Genomic DNA, 20,416 nt, shown 5'->3' on the forward strand with positions numbered 1-20,416 from the left:
GCGCCCCCTGCACACTCCACAGGCAAACTGCACCTAGTACAGACTGCATTGGTTTTGATAAATATGGCCCATAATTTTCCAGCTTTATGTGCAGGGATAAAGTAAACTTTGACCTTATGCATTATGTCTGGTGGATGTAGACTATATAACTCTCACTGAACACCTATAAGAAGACAAAGGACGTCTGTGTTGTCAGTGATGACTACTTTGCAGTGACTATAGACCGCTCCATTAGGTAGACACATTGACATCAAGTCCCCCCCCGAATAACCACATTCCGCTAATTCCAGCATGAATGATAAGAGACAACACAGTTTCCAATAAATGGTTTAATTATGTAATTTCTTAGTTGACATCAAAAGAAAAGACCAAGGCAGCTTGCAGCTTGAAACTGTACAGTTTTTTATATTATTCTCTTCATCAGCAGCCACAAGTGTATGTTCATTAAAAGATACTATTTTCATCTCAAATACAGTTTCCAAAGAGGCTCTAGAGCATTTAGTGAACCAATCAACAAGGGTATAGTCTTTGATTTTAAAATTATGGCTGAAGGGTTCTGGAGGGTGTTACCAGAGTCCATTTGAACTCTGGCTTCACTGGCTGTCACACTGTTCAGGATTTGTTCACAACCGCCCACTCAGAGAGTTGGGAAGTGCCCAAGGACCAGGGGGTTGTTATCCTGCACACTGTAACAGCCTATAAAGCTACAGCATGTAGAGGCTCTGATAACACCCCCCCCCCCCCACAAGGCCTTCTAGCTTGTTAGCATAATTTTAAAAATTGATTTTAGAAGGAAGGAGGCCATGCATAATAAATATACGATTACCACAGTCCCGCTGCCTGGATCTATGAGTAAGTGTCTCTTGTTTATCATGGTGCTGGTAGATTTCCTTTAACTGGATAAAAATGAAAACCCAGGGCTGAGATCAAGCAGCAGATCCTATGGGTGCCCTGTATGGAAAACTTTAAAGGGGTTTTCCTGTCACCTATCCACTTTTCCTTCTAATAAACTAACCCAATGATAGGGCATCGGTATGTGGAAAACTGCGATAGTATTATATAATTCTTACTTAATCCAGTCACCACTAGAGGGAGTCTAAGAACCTTTGGTTTTATCATTTTTAAGCTCCTCAGTTCCCTCTAGTGGTGGCCACAAGTAGACAAAGATCTGTATTTTAATTATAAGACAGTGAGATTGTATCTCTATGTCAGGAAATCCAACTCTTACCACTATTTCAGGAGGGGACTAAAAGAGTACTATTAATGATATGTTATATTTAGCGGATATCCTGGAACAGATTTTGCATTGGGGGTTCAGTAACTTCATGTTCTCCCTCTGCTGAAAGGCAATGACTAGCCAATGCCCAGAGAGCTGATTTCTATCTCTAAATGCCCTAGAGCCCCCCTATAATATCTTAGGTAGCACTTAGGTAGGTTTTTCGCTGCCATGTACCAAATCTGTAGAAATGTTCTGCATTCTGATCTATTATTTGTGCACCCTCACCTTTAAGGAATGTGCCCCCCAAGCCATACAAGAAAAGAAAGTTGTACTGATACATCTATAGATGTGCCAAGATCATGCGCTAGTCAAAGACCCCGCCATAAGTTGTGCGTCACCTCCTCAGTTTAGCCTTTAATAACTTGTGCGGCAGCTTCCCTGAGGCCTATAAGAGGCAGGGGGTGCTGAGATTTGGGGTTCCACAGGAGTGAGAGAGCTATGGGGATGCTTGGCTTTGATTTTTTTAGTGTTTATAGGGATTTCTGGGGCACTTTACATGCGAATATTACAGAAAACCTATTCAGCTGACACGGTAGCCCCCCCCCCACTTTTTCTCCTCACATACATACATTCTGTATGTTTCTTCCCTGTAGTTACAAAAACTGTACATTACAAACAGTATAGAAACAAATGAAAAAGAAAGAATAATTTGCAGCACATTCTGGCTAAATCTCTATATGCAGTTAGATTTACAGATATAAAAGAAGTTTGATGTCGGAGCCTGTGATGCACCGAGCACAAGACACGTGGCTACTAGTTCTCATCGGCACACAGGACTAGAGCCAGCTCCGTTCTGTACAGCTTCCCTCCGTCTGATAAGGCCATGATGCTCTTCTTATAGGTAGGAATGCTCTTAATGTCTAGCTCCTATTTAGAGAAGAGATAATACCTTGTCATTCAATCTGGAGAACCACGTGTCCCTCCCAATTTACACAATGATCGACGAAAAACAAGAACCACGTGTCCCTCCCAATTTACACAACAATCCACGAAAAACGAGAAGCATGTCACCCTCCCAATTTACACAACGATCCAAGAAAAATGAGAACCACGTGTTCCTCCCAATTTCCCCAACGATCCACAAAAAAGTGAACCACGTGACCCTCCCAATTTACCCAATGATCCAAGAAAAATGAGAACCACGTGGTCTGTCCCAATTTACCCAACGTTCCACGAAAATCTAGAAACAAGTGACCTTCCCAAGTTACACGACGATCCACAAAAAACAAGAACCACGTGTCCCTCCCAATTTTCACAATGATCAATGAAAAACGAGAACCATGTCACCCTCCCAATTTACAGAACGATCCACGGAAAGCGAGAAGCATGTCACCCTCCAAATTTACACAGCAATCCACAAAAAACAAGAACCATTTGTCCGTTACAATTTACACAACGATCCACGAAAAATGAGAACCCCGTGACCCTCCCAATTTACACATTGATCCACTAAAAACGTTCCATCCACATAAAATCTCTTGATACTTTGTTTTATACTTCTACGTGTTTTGTTCTATCGTTTTATATTCTTATGACTCCTGCCCGAAAAAATTTGCACTTCTTCTCTCAATCCCCTTCTATGAATTAGCCAAAATTTTTTTTTTCGAAGTCTAATTTAAAAACCAAATTATCCCTTCCAAAAATAAATTCAGAGATTTACCTTTTTATCCTTCTCGCAGAGATCTTTCAGTAAGGCGTCCAATTCATTCTCATCTATATAGCCGCTGCCGTCCTGCGTGATAAATGGAAAGTCATCAAGAGAAAGACGCGCATTTAATGTGCTGGGCCGCTGCCTGCAAGAAGACGCTTCATGCAAATGAGACAATGAATAATTTTTACTGACTTTTTTTTCTCTTTCTAATGAATTCTAAAGTTTAATGGAGTTTTCTTGTTTTATATGGAGGGGAAGATGTGATCGTCGGAGGGTTGTTAGCGGCATAAGGCAGCAATAGTCATAAGGAAACTATGGAAATACATTAAAGTTGATCAAATATAACCGCAGATTTTTTTCCAATATGGACTGAATATCATCCATATTTCCGAATTGAACTAAGTGGGGACCCGGAACTATGATTACATGAGTCCTTGTATCCCTATGAGACTACTGTCCTATCTGTTTTTGTCCTATCTCTTGTATGGGAGTTTTCTGGTGAACAAGCTCTGAAATAGGTGCAATTCTTGGAGTACAACCCCAGACCTCCACACTAAGTGGCCGTAGGGGGCATAAAGGGGGCGTGGCAAGCGGCATAGTGGGCCGGGATTGGGTGTTCCTGCCTCTTTATTTTGAATAGCTAAAGGAACCGGTGCAGGCTATAGCAAAATTCCATGCCAAGCCCGACCAACTCCAAAACCCCCACACCATGCGGCAGCATATCACTCACATTAAGGTGAGTATAAAGATTTCCAGGAGGGATAGCATAGCGCAATACAGTATAGTACGTAGTGGGATAGATGGGATAGAAACATGTTCTATTGCATGTTCTTTCTTTTATCTCAAAGGGAACCTGTCACCACATTTGCACATAAACAGCCAGGTTCCCATAGAGCTCTATTAACTGACTGATCGCCTTATTTTAGTTAAAAATTGTTTAGCTTACATCCACATAAATTACCTTTTATCTTACCGTATATACTCGAGTATAAGCCGAGTTTTTTAGCACATAAAATGTGCTGAAAAACTCAAACTCGGCTTATACTCGAGTCAAAAAATAAATAACTTAAAACTCACCTTTCCGGTGGCCTCCCGGCTGCGGCGGCAGCTCCATGCGACTTCACATGATATTGTGTGTGACGGCAGCCGGCACACATTCTTGATGTCAGCGGTCGTCAGAGCTTGATGTCTGGTGACGTCAGAGCTGTGTGCCGCACGAAGCTGCCGCCACTGCTGCTGCCGGGCGGATCACACAGAAGACCTGAGTGGGCCGCCGGAAAGGTGAGTTTTGATTTATTTCTTTTTTTAATCAACTAACTGTACCAAGGGCAACGGGGGAGCGGCCCGACGAGACGGACGGGGGAGCCGCTGCCCGGCGAGACGGAAGGGGGAGCCGCTGCCCGACGAGACCGACGGGGGAGCCGCTATCTACTGGGGCAGGGGGCTGGCAGGCTGTCTACTGGGGCAGGGGGCTGGCAGGCTGTCTACTGGGGCAGGGGGCTGGCAGGCTGTCTACTGGGGCAGAGGGCTGGCAGGCTGTCTACTGGGGCAGGGGGCTGGCAGGCTGTCTACTGGGGCAGGGGGCTGGCAGGCTGTCTACTGGGGCAGGGGGCTGGCAGGCTGTCTACTGGGGCAGGGGGCTGGCAGGCTGTCTACTGGGGCAGGGGGCTGGCAGGCTGTCTACTGGGGCAGGGGGCTGGCAGGCTGTCTACTGGGGCAGAGGGCTGGCAGGCTGTCTACTGGGGCAGAGGGCTGGCAGGCTGTCTACTGGGGCAGGGTGATGGCAGGCTGTCTACTGGGGCAGAGGGCTGGCAGGCTGTCTACGGGGGCTGGCAGGCTGTCTACTGGGGCAGAGGGCTGGCAGGCTGTCTACTGGGGCAGAGGGCTGGCAGGCTGTCTACGGGGGCTGGCAGGCTGTCTACTGGGGCAGAGGGCTGGCAGGCTGTCTACGGGGGCTGGCAGGCTGTCTACTGGGGCAGAGGGCTGGCAGGCTGTCTACTGGGGCAGAGGGCTGTCAGGCTGTCTACTGGGGCAGGGGGCTGGCAGGCTGTCTACTGGGGCAGAGGGCTGGCGGGCTGTACACTGGGGCAGGGGGCTGGCGGGCTGTACACTGGGGCAGGGGGCTGGCAGGCTGTCTACTGGGGCAGAGGGCCGGCAGGCTGTACACTGGGGCAGGGGGCCGGCGGGCTGTACACTGGGGCAGGGGGCTGGCGAGCTGTACACTGGGGCAGGGGGCTGGCAGGCTGTCTACTGGGGCAGGGGGCTGGCAGGCTGTCTACTGGGGCAGAGGGCCGGCAGGCTGTCTACTGGGGCAGGGGGCTGGCAGGCTGTACACTGGGGCAGGGGGCTGGCAGGCTGTCTACTGGGGCAGGGGGCTGGCAGGCTGTCTACTGGGGCAGAGGGCCGGCAGGCTGTACACTGGGGCAGGGGGCTGGCGGGCTGTACACTGGGGCAGGGGGCTGGCAAGCTGTACACTGGAGCAGGGGGCTGGCAGGCTGTCTACTGGGGCAGGGGGCTGGCAGGCTGTCCACTGGGGCAGAGGGCCGGCAGGCTGTCTACTGGGGCAGAGGGCCGGCGGGCTGTCTACTGGGGCAGAGGGCTGGCGGGCTGTACACTGGGGCAGGGGCTGGCGGGCTGTACACTGGGGCAGGGGGCTGGCGGGCAGTACACTGGGGCTGGTGGCTGGCAGGCTGTACACTGGGGCAGGGGGCTGGCAGGCTGTACACTGGGGCAGGGGGCTGGCAGGCTGTATACTGGGGATGCTGTGACCAATGCATTTTCTACCCTCGGCTTATACTCGAGTCAATAGGTTTTCCCATTTTTTTGTGGTAAAATTAGGGGGCTCGGCTTATACTCGGGTCGGCTATATACGGTATATTACCTGGCATCAGAGGGGGCGTGTCCTTCTCAGCCGGCCCCTCCCATCTACTCCTCCCCATGCCTTATGCCTCCTTACCGGTCACAGTTCATGCCTCTTAATAATAGCAAACTGTACCCCATGCATGTATCTGACCACATGATGTCACAGCAGCCTCCATGGACTTCTATTGCTCTCCATCCTCCATGGAGGCTGCTGTGATTTTAAGTAATCACATACATGGTGTACAGTTTGTTAATCTTAGAAGTCTAAAGGACCTGCAATGATGTCACAGGTCACATGTCTTGAATGTCATAACACAAGGCACTGTGTAAAAAAAATTGACAATATTTCCCATCTGCACATAGAGTCTGTAGCCGAATATTAGCAGGCGGTCTCTAAGTACAAGCAGGCAAAGCAGGGACTTGAAGAGACACAGAGCTGTCAGTCATAATAATGGGGTGTGGTTCTCTGGCAGACTGAGAGAGAGGAGTGTCACAGATACCAGACATGAGTAAGAAAAGCTGATTTGCATATCACAAAAACGTCTGTAATTAAGGTACAGAGCCCCACTGGCAGATAATTTTAGGTGATATGAGGAGGACTTGTAACCCTTTATCAGAAGGCATTGTTAGTCAGGGGGCTCATAATCTGGTGACAGGTCTTCTTCAAGAGCTCGGTAAAACTTTAGGATGGTTGCACAGTACTTGGCTTAAAAAGGAGTGACCATTTTTGGTTGTTCTGCCCATGAATATATGCAGGGTCAGTTCTAGACAAAGTGGGGCCCTGGTCAAAAATAAAAGCAGATCCCCAAAATAAACTATTTTATGAACAGTCACAGTCAGTAAGAGGCTCATTTAGCCCTCCACAATAATAACACTTTGTAGTTACACACAGTAGTAGGTAAGTATCTGTAATATGGGGCTGTAGGAGATTGTTATAGGAGATAGACAGGTGATAGGGAGATTGATGATAGAAGATAAATATGAAAGATGATATAGATTTATAGATAGATGATAGATCTATAGATACATAAATATAAAGTACCGTATATACTCGTGTATAAGCCGAGTTTTTCAGCACAAAAAATGTGCTGAAAAACCTCGCCTCAGCTTATACACGAGTCAATTAAAAAAAAAAATTTATACTCACCCTCCGGTGCCCGGATCCTCCGGCGGCGGCTCCCGATACCCGGCGGCGGCTCCCAAAGTTCATTAAACAATCAAACATTAAATAAATAAACTTAGTTCTCACCTTCCGGCGATACTCACCCCCGATCCTCGGTGCCGGCTTCCGATCCTCGGCAGTGGCTCTCGATCCCCGGCGGCTGTCTTCTTTCTTCTTTTGCCGGGGGAGTCGCGTCCATGCGATCTCCCCGCCGGCGCTCACTATTATGTGGCGGTGTGAAGTCATCAGCGGCGACACCGCCGCATCATAGTGAGCGCCGGCGGGGAGATCGCATGGACGCGACTCCCCCGGCAAAAGAAGAAAGAAGACAGCCGGGGATCGAGAGCACAGCCGAAGATCGAGAGCACAGCCGAGGATCGAGAGCACAGCCGAGGATCGAGAGCACAGCCGAGGATCGGAAGCCGGCGCCGAGGATCGGGGTGAGTATCGCCGAAAGGTGAGAATTAAGTTAATTTTTTTTAATGTGCTCAACATACAGGGGGCAGACTGTATACATGAGGAGGCAGGCTGTATACATGAGGAGGCAGGCTGTATACATGAGGAGGCAGGCTGTATACTTGAGAGGCAGGCTGTATACATGAAGAGGCAGGCTGTATACATGAGGTGCAGGCTGGCTGTATACATTAGAGGGGCAGGCTGGCTGTATACTTAGGGGGGCTGGCTGGCTGTATACATTAGGGGGGCTGGCTGGCTGTATACCACTTGGGGCTGGCTGTATATTACACCCTCGGCTTATACTCGGGTCAATAGGTTTTCCCAGTTTTTAGGTGGTAAAATTAGGGGTCTCGGCTTATACTCGGGTCGGCTTATACTCGAGTATATACGATAGATTATATATAGATATATGATAGAATATAGATAGATATGAGAGATAGATACTGTAGAAGAGAGAGAGAATTGATATATGGATAGGTAATAGATAGGAGATATATAGATAGATAAGTAGATAGTAAATAGACAAATTATAGGAGATAGATAACTAGACAGACAGATGATAGATATATAGACAGAAGATAGATGAGAAGCATCTTCACCCGGGCATCCTCTGCCCACAAAAGTCCACTGGCAGGGGGTCACCTTAGGACAGGGGGCCCTGGGCAAATGCCTAGTTTGCTGCCCCCTCCTGCAAGCCCTAAATAGATGGCTATTTCAACATGCAACCACAAGGTCTAATGTTGTGTTAACTCACTCAACTTTATTCTTGCTTTATATATATTCTCTAAATTGTATGATCCAGCAATTTGTCTCCTATTTACTAAACTGCATTAGGTTCTATCTGATCCCACAGTACAGTGGCATATGAAAATACCAAGTAGTAGCAAAATATCATACAATGTCATATAAAGATAGATAGAGTGATCCATGTACATATATATATATATATATAGCCAACCGATAAAGTAAAATAAAATATTTTTTGAGTCATATTTGATATATCACATCCAGGTTGTATTCAGTGAGGGAAATCAGATACTTACCTTGTCATATAACTCAAAGGCTTTGTTAAATTCTTTGCCACACATCTTAACCCCCTGTAAGATAATAATAATATTATATTATTATAAGTGTCTGTGACTAAGCATAGAGCAGATATGTACATTGTTTTATTCTTTGTATTCTAGGGTCAGTATCCTAGAAATAAGGGTAATGGGGTAAGGGTAGTGGCAACTGTTCAGAACACAATTCTGTCTCAGACAGTTGCCAAATTTAAATTCTTTTAACTTTTCAAATTATTGTGCTTCTCTCGTTTCAGTACTGACAAAGGGGCGTGGCTTAGTTTGAAGGGGGAGGGGTTTTTAATGTTTGTAGTAATTTACTACAAATGTTGCACTTTGTAGCCAATTCATATTCTGTTGTAAGGATGACCAATGATACAACTAATATTCTCCTCTTATATGCCCCTTAATACATTTGGAGCACATGAATTATTGAACAGAAAATGCTACTGTAACTACATTTTGTCCCATGGTTTCATATCCGAACCTGCATTAAAGGGGTTTTCAAATAATTAATTTTGGCCATTGATGGCCTCCATGCGGGGTAGTTCACCAAAGGCTAAGCTCCATGTTCTGCGTAGTGGCCACAAGCTGTAATTGTAGAGGTTACTTAGAAGTGAACAGCTTTTCAGTGTACAGAATGGGGCTCATTTACTAAGGGTCGCTGATCGCACTTTCGTTGGACTATTCACCTTTTTCAGGGATTACGCGGCTCGCATATGTTTGTAACAAGTGTCTGAGCTGGGATTTTGGCACAATCGGTTTTTGGCGCAGCAGCTCTGGCTTCCAGGGGACACAATAAGGGGACGTGCCGTCGGATGATCTGATTAATTCGGACTGAGCGCGGGATTTAACTTTCAAATTGTGTTGCAAGCCCAAGCACTTACATGCACCACTAAAAAGATGGTGAACTCTGTCAAAACTGAGCAGGGAAGCGACACATGCAATATATCGGGCGCACGGTCTTAATGAATCACGGCACAGTGCATTATTGTCGGACAATGCACTTTCGGTAAACTCTGGTTACCCTGTAAGTAAATGTGCATCAATATTTTTCATACCTGAAATTTTAGTAGAAAGTTTTCTTGCACAGGTAGCAATCTTGGGGGAAAAAAAAGTTCAATATTAATTTCATAAAGGGGTATTCCCACAAAGACAAAATTCTTTAATACACGATAGCAAAATGACACATTCTGCGATTTTCTCTCTGCTCAGATTCCTCTCATACGGACGTGTATCTCCTATACTGCAGGAGCTGGGGTGCGGGGCAGAAAGCACTGGAGACAGGGGGCACTTCCTGTCCAGCAGCAGCGTGCAGAGGAGAAAGCAGCTCTACAGACAAGATAAGCTCTTGATCCGAGGGCAGGGAGGCATAGCAGTGCTGAGTGTGTGTTTAATTAGTTAAAAGAGGTAGCTGACTGTGTCTTTGTGTCTTGTATCCAACTCATGACTCTGATCTGTCTCACTTTTTTCTTTGCATCAGAAGCTAAATGAAAATGTAGCTAAACCTTGTGCCATGGTAATCTAAGCACATTGTCAGTACACAGCAACAGGAGCAAGGACCCTCTTGTAGAGGAATCAGGAAGTGTATCCTCCGCTAATGCCCGCCCACAGAGCTGAATCTTACACTAAGGAGCTAATGCAGTGCAAACTGCTAAGTAAGGGGTTACAAGTTATATCTAACATGTTAACCTCACCTGAGGATTAATATTCAAGAATTTTTATCATTACACTTAAAATAATCAGCGTCCAAGTTAAAGGAACACTCTGGACAAAACTTCTATTCTGCCTTGTAAAGAACCTGATGAGCTTGACACAGATACTCTTTCTGTGAATGTATAAATCATACATCTGCCCCTTGGGTCCCACACTATGCATAACACAGTGTATTAGTATTTCCCTAAAGGGTTTGTTCACAATCATAAAATCATGGCTTCTGTCTTCCATAAAATAGTGTCACACCAGTTCACAGACTGCCTGTACTATTGCAGCACAGCCCAATTGACCTCAATAAATCTGAGTAACAACATCAGATACAACCCATAGACCAATGTACGCAATGATATTATGGAATGATTTATGAATGACAGAGGTATTTAAGCAAATAATAAAATAATAATAATAATGATAAATGAGCAATAATGGATGAGTTCACTCTGACTTACAAAGGGAGTAATTCTGGCAATAACGGGATATTAGGAAGATGCTAACATAGTAATTCCCTAATATTATATTTCTAGTAGATGACACCCTTATTGTAAGTGCTATCACCTGCTTTTCTATGGAAAACAGAAGCTGTAAATTGAGGCTCCACATGGACAATACTAAGTACATGATAATAACAATAAATGAACGTTCCATCAATTAGGCCAAGAACTTTGAGCTGTTAGAGTGCAACTCCATCCAACACTGTAATAATGAATATGTCCGGGGTATGAAATCTTCTTCTACTACAAATGCACAAGAGCGATCAGTCCACAACGTTTTATGTACGTAGCCGGCAGGAGTGTAGTGCGATTAGGTCATTATGATTATTACCGTATTTTTTGGACTATAGGAAGCACTTTTTTGGAAGAAAAAGTCCTGCATTTGGAGAATCCAGCACTGCCGGACACTCCTAACCGCTGGCCTGAAGATCGGGTGAAGTGCAGATAAAGCGTTTTACCCGATCTCTGTGAAATCAGCGCCTCTACACCACCAGCTCCCTCTCCCTTACTGTCCTGAAATGACCATTACTGGCAGCATAAAGGAGGGTTAAAGGATAGTAGATGTGTCCTAGTAACAAGTTCCAATTCCACCCCCCTTCCTCCCGGGGGGGGGGGGGGGGGTGTACATACATTAAAATACTAGGTTCCCTGAGACCCCCAGGTGACATAGCGTTCCAGACTACTTAGCATAACTTTTATAATTTTATATTTCCGCGGGATATAGAGTTAGAATAATAGAAGTCGTTCCTCCGGAACTTCTTACTAGGACACATCTACCTTCACTAAACTGATAGATAGATGATATCGATAGGTGAAGCAATAAGCAAGTGACTGATCCAGGGGTTAAGAGGAGTACTCTTTATATTGCTGCTTGGACTGGGTATGTAGCAGTGCTGTGTGTGTGAGAGTGAATGTAGAAGGCTGTGTGTTAATGTAGCATAGCTGTGTGTGAGTGTATGGAGCAGGACTGTGTGAGTGAATGAATGTAGTAGGACTGTGTGTGAGTGAATAAATGTAGTAGATCTGTGTTTGTGAGTGAATGAATGTAGCAAAGCTGTATGTGAGTGAATGTAGAAAATCTGTATGTGTACGTGAATGTACCAGAGCTGTTTGCGAGTACAGGCAGTCCCCGGGTTACATACAAGATAGGGTCCTTAGGTTTATTCTTAAGTTGAATTTGTATGTAAGTCGAAACTGTATATTTTTTAATTGTAGATCCAGACAAAAAAATTTTTTTGCCCCAGTGTAGCATTATGAGTGTATGTATGTGTGTTGCAGAGATATGTGGAAGGGAATGAATGTAGCAGAGACGTATGTGCATGTGTGTATGTAGCAGTGCTGTGCTGGTATGTATGGTGCAAAGATGTGTGTGTGGCCACCAGGGAATTTTCAGATGGGTTTCAAATATATTTTTTTCCTTTTTTTGATGACTAACTCTGGCGTGTCTTATAGTAAGGGGAGTCTTATAGTCCAAAATATTTTACATTAAGTCTATTTTATTCAAAATAATTGTCCAAACACTTTCATGGAATGACCATCAGCCAGTGATTCTTCAGCTTGTAGGAAACATCAAAAGTCTCATCATTACAATAGCTGGAGTTGTACTTGCATATCCCTGACATGTATATACACTAGATATTTCTCTTTATTTGTGGACATTATTGGGGAATTAGTCTATGAATTATTACATGTAGCATCCGCTGTAGTTAATAGTTTCATTTTAGGACATAAGAGAATGAAGAGAGAAAACATTATAAATTGAGATTCACGTCAGGAAATGCTTTTTATCTTATAATTCCGGACATGTAATTGCTTAAATAGCAGCAGATTTTCCTACCATAACCTCGGCTAAGTACACATCATAAGTACTTCTTACCTCGGCTTCACCCTGCGGCCGCTTCTTAACCTCCATCCTGACCTCACTATAACCCACCACCCAAAGCATAGACGGGACTCAAGATCTTATACCAGGAATCATTATGTCATTACTGCCATCTATCACTATCCACGCAGTCAGCCATTATGTACACAACATATAAGCTAATGGCACTTGTTTACTCCAAAATTACTAATATCTATTATAGATTCCCACATCCTTATGTGCGCTGTTCATACTTATGTCCATCGGATCCATCAGGCTTAAAAGATCATCTTCCATTGGATAACCCCCATATGGCGCCCATGAAAGGGATTATACACTTTCAGCAAATAATTGATATAAAATTGTATAATCTTTTATTACACAAAACAATAATTTACTTCCTGTATTAAAATCATAATAATAAACCAGGGACACTTACTCATAGATCCAGTAACCATGACTGTATTCATTTTCTTATATTTGTTATCCTCCTTTCTTCTAAAATAAAAAATTATGCTAATTAACTGAAAGGACTCTGGGGGTGTCACCATAGCCCCTTAGTGTTTTTGCATTGCAGGCTTTTACACTGTGAAGGAGCATGTCTCTCCCTCCCCACTGCTCCATTAGTAATTCCCCTCTCTCTGCCTGCTGTAATCTCACACAGTAAGAGGAGGGAAGGGCTCCTGTACAGTGTAACAGCCTGTGAAGCTACAGCTTGGAGGGGCTATGATAATACCCCCTACTAAAAGTTGATTGAGGCCATGGATAACCAATATAAAAAGATTACCACAGTCACAGTGCCTGGATCTATAAGTAAGTGTCCCTGGATTATCATGCTTCATTTTGATGGTAGATCCTTTAATTAGTCACTGTTTTCTAGATCTCTGCTTGTTGTCATCCGACAGGAAGCTTCATTGTTCACTTCCTGTCTATAAACATCAGTCATGTGATGTCACACAGATGCACGCCTCATTATATCACACAGCTCTGATCACTCCCTCTGATATAAAACTTGTCGTGCACCTGTGTGACATAACATGACCAGTGACCTGTTGAAATACAGCATGTAGAGATCTAGCAAACCATGAGGAATTGATACAGGAAGTATATTAGAAAATTGTACAACTTTTCATTACACAAACAATTATTTTCTGAAAGTAGAAAACCCCTTTAACGTCTATAGGGTCTATTAGTAAAGGTATATATTACTGTATGCTTATATCTACTGCACGGGATGCCACATTACTGCGATTAAAGGGGGTGACATAGATTATGGCACTTTACCTGTCCCAGGTTTGTTCGGAGTGCCAACAAGCTAATCTCCCATGTATTGTGATGCAAAGCTACAATGAGACAATCTACATTCTTCATTGAAACCAATGGGATAAAGAACGAAAAATCTGACACTATTTATTATGATTAATATTTTCTTTCATGTCTCCTTCATTCATTTCAATGACACAAGGACTTACCTTGCCATTTCTGTGAGGCCCAACTTCCCGTCATTATTTGAGTCAAACATTCTAAGCTGCAGAAAACAGAAAGATTTGGTTGAATAACAATGTTTATAAAATATATATTTATTAAGAATTTGTCCAAGAATTTGTCTAATTTGTAAAAAAATAGAATGATTTCAAATGTATTTTCCAAGTCGACCCATAATACCTTGTAAATCCTAATCTCACAATCCTAATTTCAAGCAACCCTTCTCAAATGTTAATTTTGGAAAGGTTCCTGAGAATGTCGTAGACTGAAAGTCAATTATAGATGGATAGTAGCCAAAAGTGGTGCAGGTAATAGCTTTCCCTGTGGACCCCTTCAGGCACAAGCATTCATGAGTTCTGTATTGGGAGAAGAGGGTAAATCGCTGTTAGACTCCCCTGGTTTTGTTTCACATGTTCAGGTCTGGGTTCAGCCAAACCCAAAACTAAAAGTTCTGTATGGGTACCGAACCCAAATGCACACCCCGCCGATAACACCCTGGTGTTACTCTATAAATACCAGGATTCTCCTGAGGATCGTCACTACCCAGCACCGATCGTGCATGTTACCAGCGGTGGACCGTGCTGGACGACAAACCTAAACTTCTGGTTGAAGTTCGGAAACCTGAATAAGCAATGTTCGTCACGGACCCATATATTGTGGTTTTGGTCCGCTTATCACTACTTATTTTCCCTAATAAGCCCCTTTCTACTAAAATTTTCTTTGGCGGAAAGTTGGGATATTCCCATACGTATTAGATCGTAGCTCCAAAATTAGCAGATCTAATCTAATGTGTATGGCCACTTTAACCCCCCTTCCTCTAAGCTGAACCTCTAATAGGGAACCATTTTGATACTCATTTTTTGGCCAAGTTAATTTGCAGTCACATTGGCCATCATTGGCAGAACTGCTTGGCTTTTTGGATTCTCAGCCTCTAATAGACCTGTGGATCTACTTATCATCAGGACTAAAGTCAGCCGAAAAAATAATAAAGGAAACCCAAAACATGTCCTTCTTCTCGGTTGGCCATGTCTAGTTATATGTGTTGTGCGTCACTAGATTTTCAATTCAATACTGTTTTGTGATATTGTGCCACAAATTAATATTATTTGTATGACTATCCATTGTTTTGTTTTCTGAATTCAAGCATTTTACTCATAATTTACGGTATTATATATTACAGAATTATGGTATAATATATTACTATTATGTATATAATATATTATTATGGTATAATATACTACTTTAATTGGTTTCAAGAATACTTGAAGTCTTTAACATAATCTGAACCAAATTGAAGCGAGATAGATTTTACACCACTCAACTACCAGCCCCCTAAGGTCAGGTATGAAATATCACTCATTCACCTATCCAAAAAAACAAATAGTGGCTCAAAAGTCATATGCAACTGAGCAGAGAAGAGTCACTTTTTACCTGAAGCGTTACTTCAGATCTTTGGTTCTGTAATACCTAGATTGATGATTTTGGTATCATATTATAGATAAGAATCTAATATTTTGTGCGTGTGTCAGCTACAGAACCGGAGATACTGGCAGAAGTTGGATTTATATCTACAGCTCTCATTCCTAACTACTGCTTGTATCTCCATTTCTGCAGCTCCTAGAACTACCATTCTTTTTAAATTCTTAAGTTAAATTTGATACCAGGGAATTTTAGAAATGACATTTCATACCCTGGTACTTAATGGTGTAATATCTGTTGACAGTGTCCCTTTAAAGGGGTTGGACATTTTACCTCATGTTTTGTGTAAAGTGTGTATACGTGTGAGGGTAGGATATGAGGTAATTTACCAATATACATCTAGTAATAGTTCTGCTCTTCTTTCTTGATATGTAAAGTGAAGCCTCCTGTCATTTACCTCATTAGCCAGACATTCATATACATAAAATGGCCGCAGATGTGATGTCATGTGATCTCTATGTGTCCATGAACAAAGACCTTCATCTATTCATAAATACCATCATAAGGTTCTGGCAGGGGGATTATTCATAGACTGATAGAGATCAAGTGACCCTCCACCTGCGGCCATTTTATGGACAGGCATCTCTGACTGATGAGGTAAATGACAGGATGACAGGAGGCTTCACTTTACATATGAAGAAAGTGGAGCAGAACTATTACTAGATGTATATTGGTAAATTACTTCATATCCTGCCCCACACACTTACACATATATTACAAAACATGAGGCAAAGTGGCCAACCCCTTTAAGTGTTTACACATCTTTATACCATAAAGCGGCAACAACGGCAACAATATGGTGAATGACTTCCCCAAATACTTACACCTAACCTACATTAACCATATAACATCTCTTTATGAAATCATATATCATTGCTATAATTAGTTATTGTGAGCATTGGTGTCCCTGAGGCACCCCTCAGCAGGGGGGGGGGCTGATGTACCCATTGTATTAGCATGGATTGCCCACCCCGGAGGTTGGCAGTGATTTGCACTATTAAGACGTTTCTTTATAATGGAAAGGAAACTTCCAGACGAAGAAGAACAAAGACGTGATATTCTACTGAACTTGTTTTCTTTGTGCTCGTGCTGTTGGCATTCACTGGCACCTGAACACATTCATCCCATCATCGGATGGCGATTACAATGTGAATAGATGCATTGTGGAGAAGGCGACGCTGCACTTGGAGAGATTCCGACAATTTCTGTCTTTGAAGAGCGGCGCTTTTTAAGGCACATCACTTGCCGACGGAGAGGATGAACCACATGTGAATGGCACTTAAAATAAAAACTTCACAATATCAATAAATTGAAAGCGATGGAAGCCCCCTCACAGTACAGCGCCATTGTATCCTCCAGCCACAGGCTGCTCATGTTTATGCAAGGAGCGCGTCTGGCGGCTAAGTAGCTGATAAAGCGCCTCATTATTACAACAGTTGGGATGGGACTGAGTATATCGCACAGGAGGACCATGATCTTCCCGAGCTAGATTCTAAAATTGGATTTTTCTTCACATGTTAAGTCAGAACAATCCTAATGAAATTTACTGCAATATAAAAGTATCAAGTGCCGGGAAACTAGGTCTCTGACACATCCAAAGACTCAATGGGTATTATGCTGTAAATGGAGCCTCGGTGCTGAATGCTCATAGGCCCGCAGAATCTCTTTCCAAATTACATGCATTTTACTCATTAGGAATTAGGACATTTAATAATAGCAGAGCGCTGCCTTTTATGGGGGAATATCAGAGTTTGGAGTACAAAGCTTAAAAAAAATTGACTTCTCTGCCTCTACACCTATTAGCTGGGCAATATAGCGCACTGCACAATGGTAACCTGGAAGTGTGCCGCTATAATTACTCCTGATATCACATAATACATCATGGCTGGGAGAGGATAAAAGCCATTTAATGAAGAGAGGATATCAATGTGTCAGATAAAATCTTTCAGTCTAGCATATATATCAAACATCTTCACCACCATATTGCTATTACTAGAACTGTAGGTCATCTCAGGCCCAGTTCACATCTCTGCTATGTCATCAGTTTTTTTTTGCATCAGTTATTGTGAGCCAAAATCAGGGGTGGTTGGACACACAGGTGTAAGGATTTCTGTTATACCATATCTAACCTGTTTTGGCTCACCTTCACTGATACAAATGCAACACCCTCGCCGATGCAATGGCGAGATAGGGTTTGCGAATACGTCCCACCTGCATGTAATCCCATTACACAACATGGTTCTGATAGGACATAGGGATATTGCAGTGGTTAATCCTGCCTGGCAAGGCAGAGGTTAAGTATTTTGTATGATGCAAGATGCTATTGTCCAATAATATGTGTTACATCCTGTGCTCTGTAAGCTGAGATGTGATTGGAGGAGCAGCCACCACCTGACCAAAGGGAGGTAGTAAAACCTCCTGGCCAGGAATGTTCTGGGTCTTTCCAGAGATCTTTTCAGAGAGATTCTGTTGTAGGAGAATCAGTGAGTGAGTGAGTAATCTCTGTCTAGCCCATACCAGAGCAGGAAGAGCTTAGCCCCTGCCTCTGAAGAGTGGAGCATTAGACTAGAGTTAGTGTAGTGAGGAAAAGGGGTATCATCTTACCTTTGAAGGTGATACCTGAAGCCCTACAGGACAAGCTGAAGCTTCCTACCAGGACACAGCTGCCTCCCAGCCTGCCCTCTACATCCAGGCTGGTGAACTATCTCCTGAGGCTCCCTCCAACTCACATCTCGGTACCCTACCTACCTGTTAAAGGCACGTTTGCTGCGGTTCCTGCGGTTCAAATAAAGAACTGTAAGTTGTTTTCTTCAACTTCTGTCTCCGTCTGGTCCCTGCTAATACGGCTGCCTTCATCACCGGCACCCTGTCCATCACCCAGAGACTCACACTCGGGACAGTAAGGGGTTGCCCCAGGGAGATCCGCTATAGCAGCCTCTCCCTCATCATTTCTTGCCAACACCACCCCGCTGGAGACCTGCCAGGCTGTAGGACAGCCCTCCGGTTCCCCCGTACCAAGCACCGTGACAATAGCGTGCTTAGGCCGCAACCGCCAGCCACTCCGGTACAGCGGGCCCCGGCTGACTCCAGGCCTCACCGCAAGGGCTAGGCCCCGGTGGGGGATGTTGCAAGTGGCGTCACGAATCACAGGATATTTACTTCTGTGCCTTATCCTGGCACTAAAGACTGTACTTTATTAAGAAAAAGACTGTGCTGCCTAACCCTGCTGCCATCCGGGTTTAGGCCCAAGTATTTGTGTGTTTTACATTGAACTTTATACTGCTGCCACGTGCTGTCGAGCGCCGCTCCAGCACTCAAGAGGTTAATTCCTGCAAGAACTGTGTCAGCTCTGCTACATCCGGCGCTGCTGCGCCTGAAGCATTTACCTCAGAGGCGTGTGGCGCAGCAAGTATTTCAAGCCCGCCAAATCTTCACTGGCGGGAACTCCAGAGGCGTCATTAGGCCCCGCCCCCTGCGCGAGTGGCGCGAAGCACCGTGGAGGAGGAGCTGGAGCGTGTGCGGCCGGCAACGAAGAGGGTTAATCGGCCATCTTGGATTTCGGCGCAGGCCGCGCCTGAAGCCTGCCAGCAGTGTGCGCCTCATCCGGAGTTCCGGCGCACGTGTCCTGCGACTGGAGAACACCGCGGAGCATCACTGAACCCTGCTGCCTGCCGGACATCGGGAACGGAGACCTTCGTGTACCGGAGCTGTCCTGTCACCGCGGCTGATCCTGAGTGAGTACCGCTGGGGAAGTTAAAGGGGGGTAGAGATTGTTTCCGATGCTAGGTTATTGGCTCACCTCCCAGGGAATAGTGACTGTGTCTTAAAGTGCCCACGTCCCATTCTAGCCATCGCCCCTAGCAACGGACATTGTGTAACCCTACAGGCTTCCCTCAGCTAGGCCAGTCATGTCCGCCCAGGACGAAGATACGGGACTGGCGCAAGTCCCGTCCCCTGGTCCCTCCTCCGGGTACCGGAGCATGTTGAGTCCTCCAGAGAGTCCCTTCAGCCCTGCTACAGCTAGTGTCCCTGGGACTCCCACCATGATGCCTCTGACTATGCCCTACTATCCGGGGGCCCCCTGGTTACCCCACTACGAGGGAGAATCACACACTCTCTCTGAATTCAGAGACAAATTGTTAGCCACCTTCGCCCTGTGCCCATTTACAGAGGAACAGAAAGTGGGCATCCTAACCGGGCAGTTGAAAGGACCCGCTCTCCGGGAAGTTAAGTCTTGGCCCCGAGAACAGTGTCAGAATGTGGTCCAGATTCTTGATAGGCTGCGTAACACCTTTGACAAGTGTACTGTCTCCGAGTTGAAGCAGAAATTCTTCGGGAAAAGACAGAAGCCCCAAGAGTCCCTCCGAGACTTTGCCCTCTCCCTACAGGAGACATGGAAGGCCATCACCTGCCTTGAGCCCAAAGACGCTAAAACCTCTGATCAAACCTTATGGGAACAATTTATTAATGGACTTGTTGATAGAAATCAAAGGTGTCAACTAAAGATCATCTCTTCTCAACATGCCCAGGCCTCCTTTCTTGAGTTTAAGGAAATTGCCATTGACATATTAGGGGACCGACCGCCTACTGGACCGCAGAAAGAGCCTGAGTCCGTGGAAATGGAGGAATCTGCTCTAGTTTGCTATCCAACGCAGTCGACATCACCTACTCCTGCGGCTACGGAAGTTGCTGACTTAGCAGGACAGGTCTCTAATCTGGCGGACACCCTGCATAAAATCCTCGATCGGTTGACCCAGGTGGAAGTGACTATCTCCGCTATGAGGAGGAAACCTCCAGAGAACCCGGTACGGTCAGCTACTCCTCGTGAATCTCCGACTAAGCAGCGCCCAAAAGAGGCGAAGTCGTTAAGCACCTGGAGTCAGAAGAAACCCCGCCAGCGGTGCAGCTACTGC

The 20,416-nt window shown here is 44.8% G+C and overlaps 1 protein-coding gene across 1 annotated transcript in view; it reads right to left on the reverse strand.

The window, feature by feature from the left end:
* Positions 1 to 314: 314 nt before the first annotated feature.
* The window catches only part of CALB1 (calbindin 1), a 64,438-nt gene continuing 44,336 nt past the window's right edge, over positions 315 to 20,416 (reverse strand). Inside the window, exons 7-11 of the mRNA XM_072151550.1 lie at positions 14,012 to 14,067; positions 9,533 to 9,572; positions 8,454 to 8,507; positions 2,940 to 3,011; positions 315 to 2,146 (exon numbers count right to left, since the gene is read on the reverse strand). Coding sequence (XP_072007651.1) covers positions 2,033 to 2,146; positions 2,940 to 3,011; positions 8,454 to 8,507; positions 9,533 to 9,572; positions 14,012 to 14,067 — 336 coding nt within the window. The 3' untranslated portion in view covers positions 315 to 2,032. The remainder of the gene's footprint in view (positions 2,147 to 2,939; positions 3,012 to 8,453; positions 8,508 to 9,532; positions 9,573 to 14,011; positions 14,068 to 20,416) is intronic.

This window comes from Engystomops pustulosus, chromosome 5, assembly GCF_040894005.1.
Source record: "Engystomops pustulosus chromosome 5, aEngPut4.maternal, whole genome shotgun sequence".
Classification (NCBI taxonomy): Eukaryota; Metazoa; Chordata; class Amphibia; order Anura; family Leptodactylidae; genus Engystomops; species Engystomops pustulosus.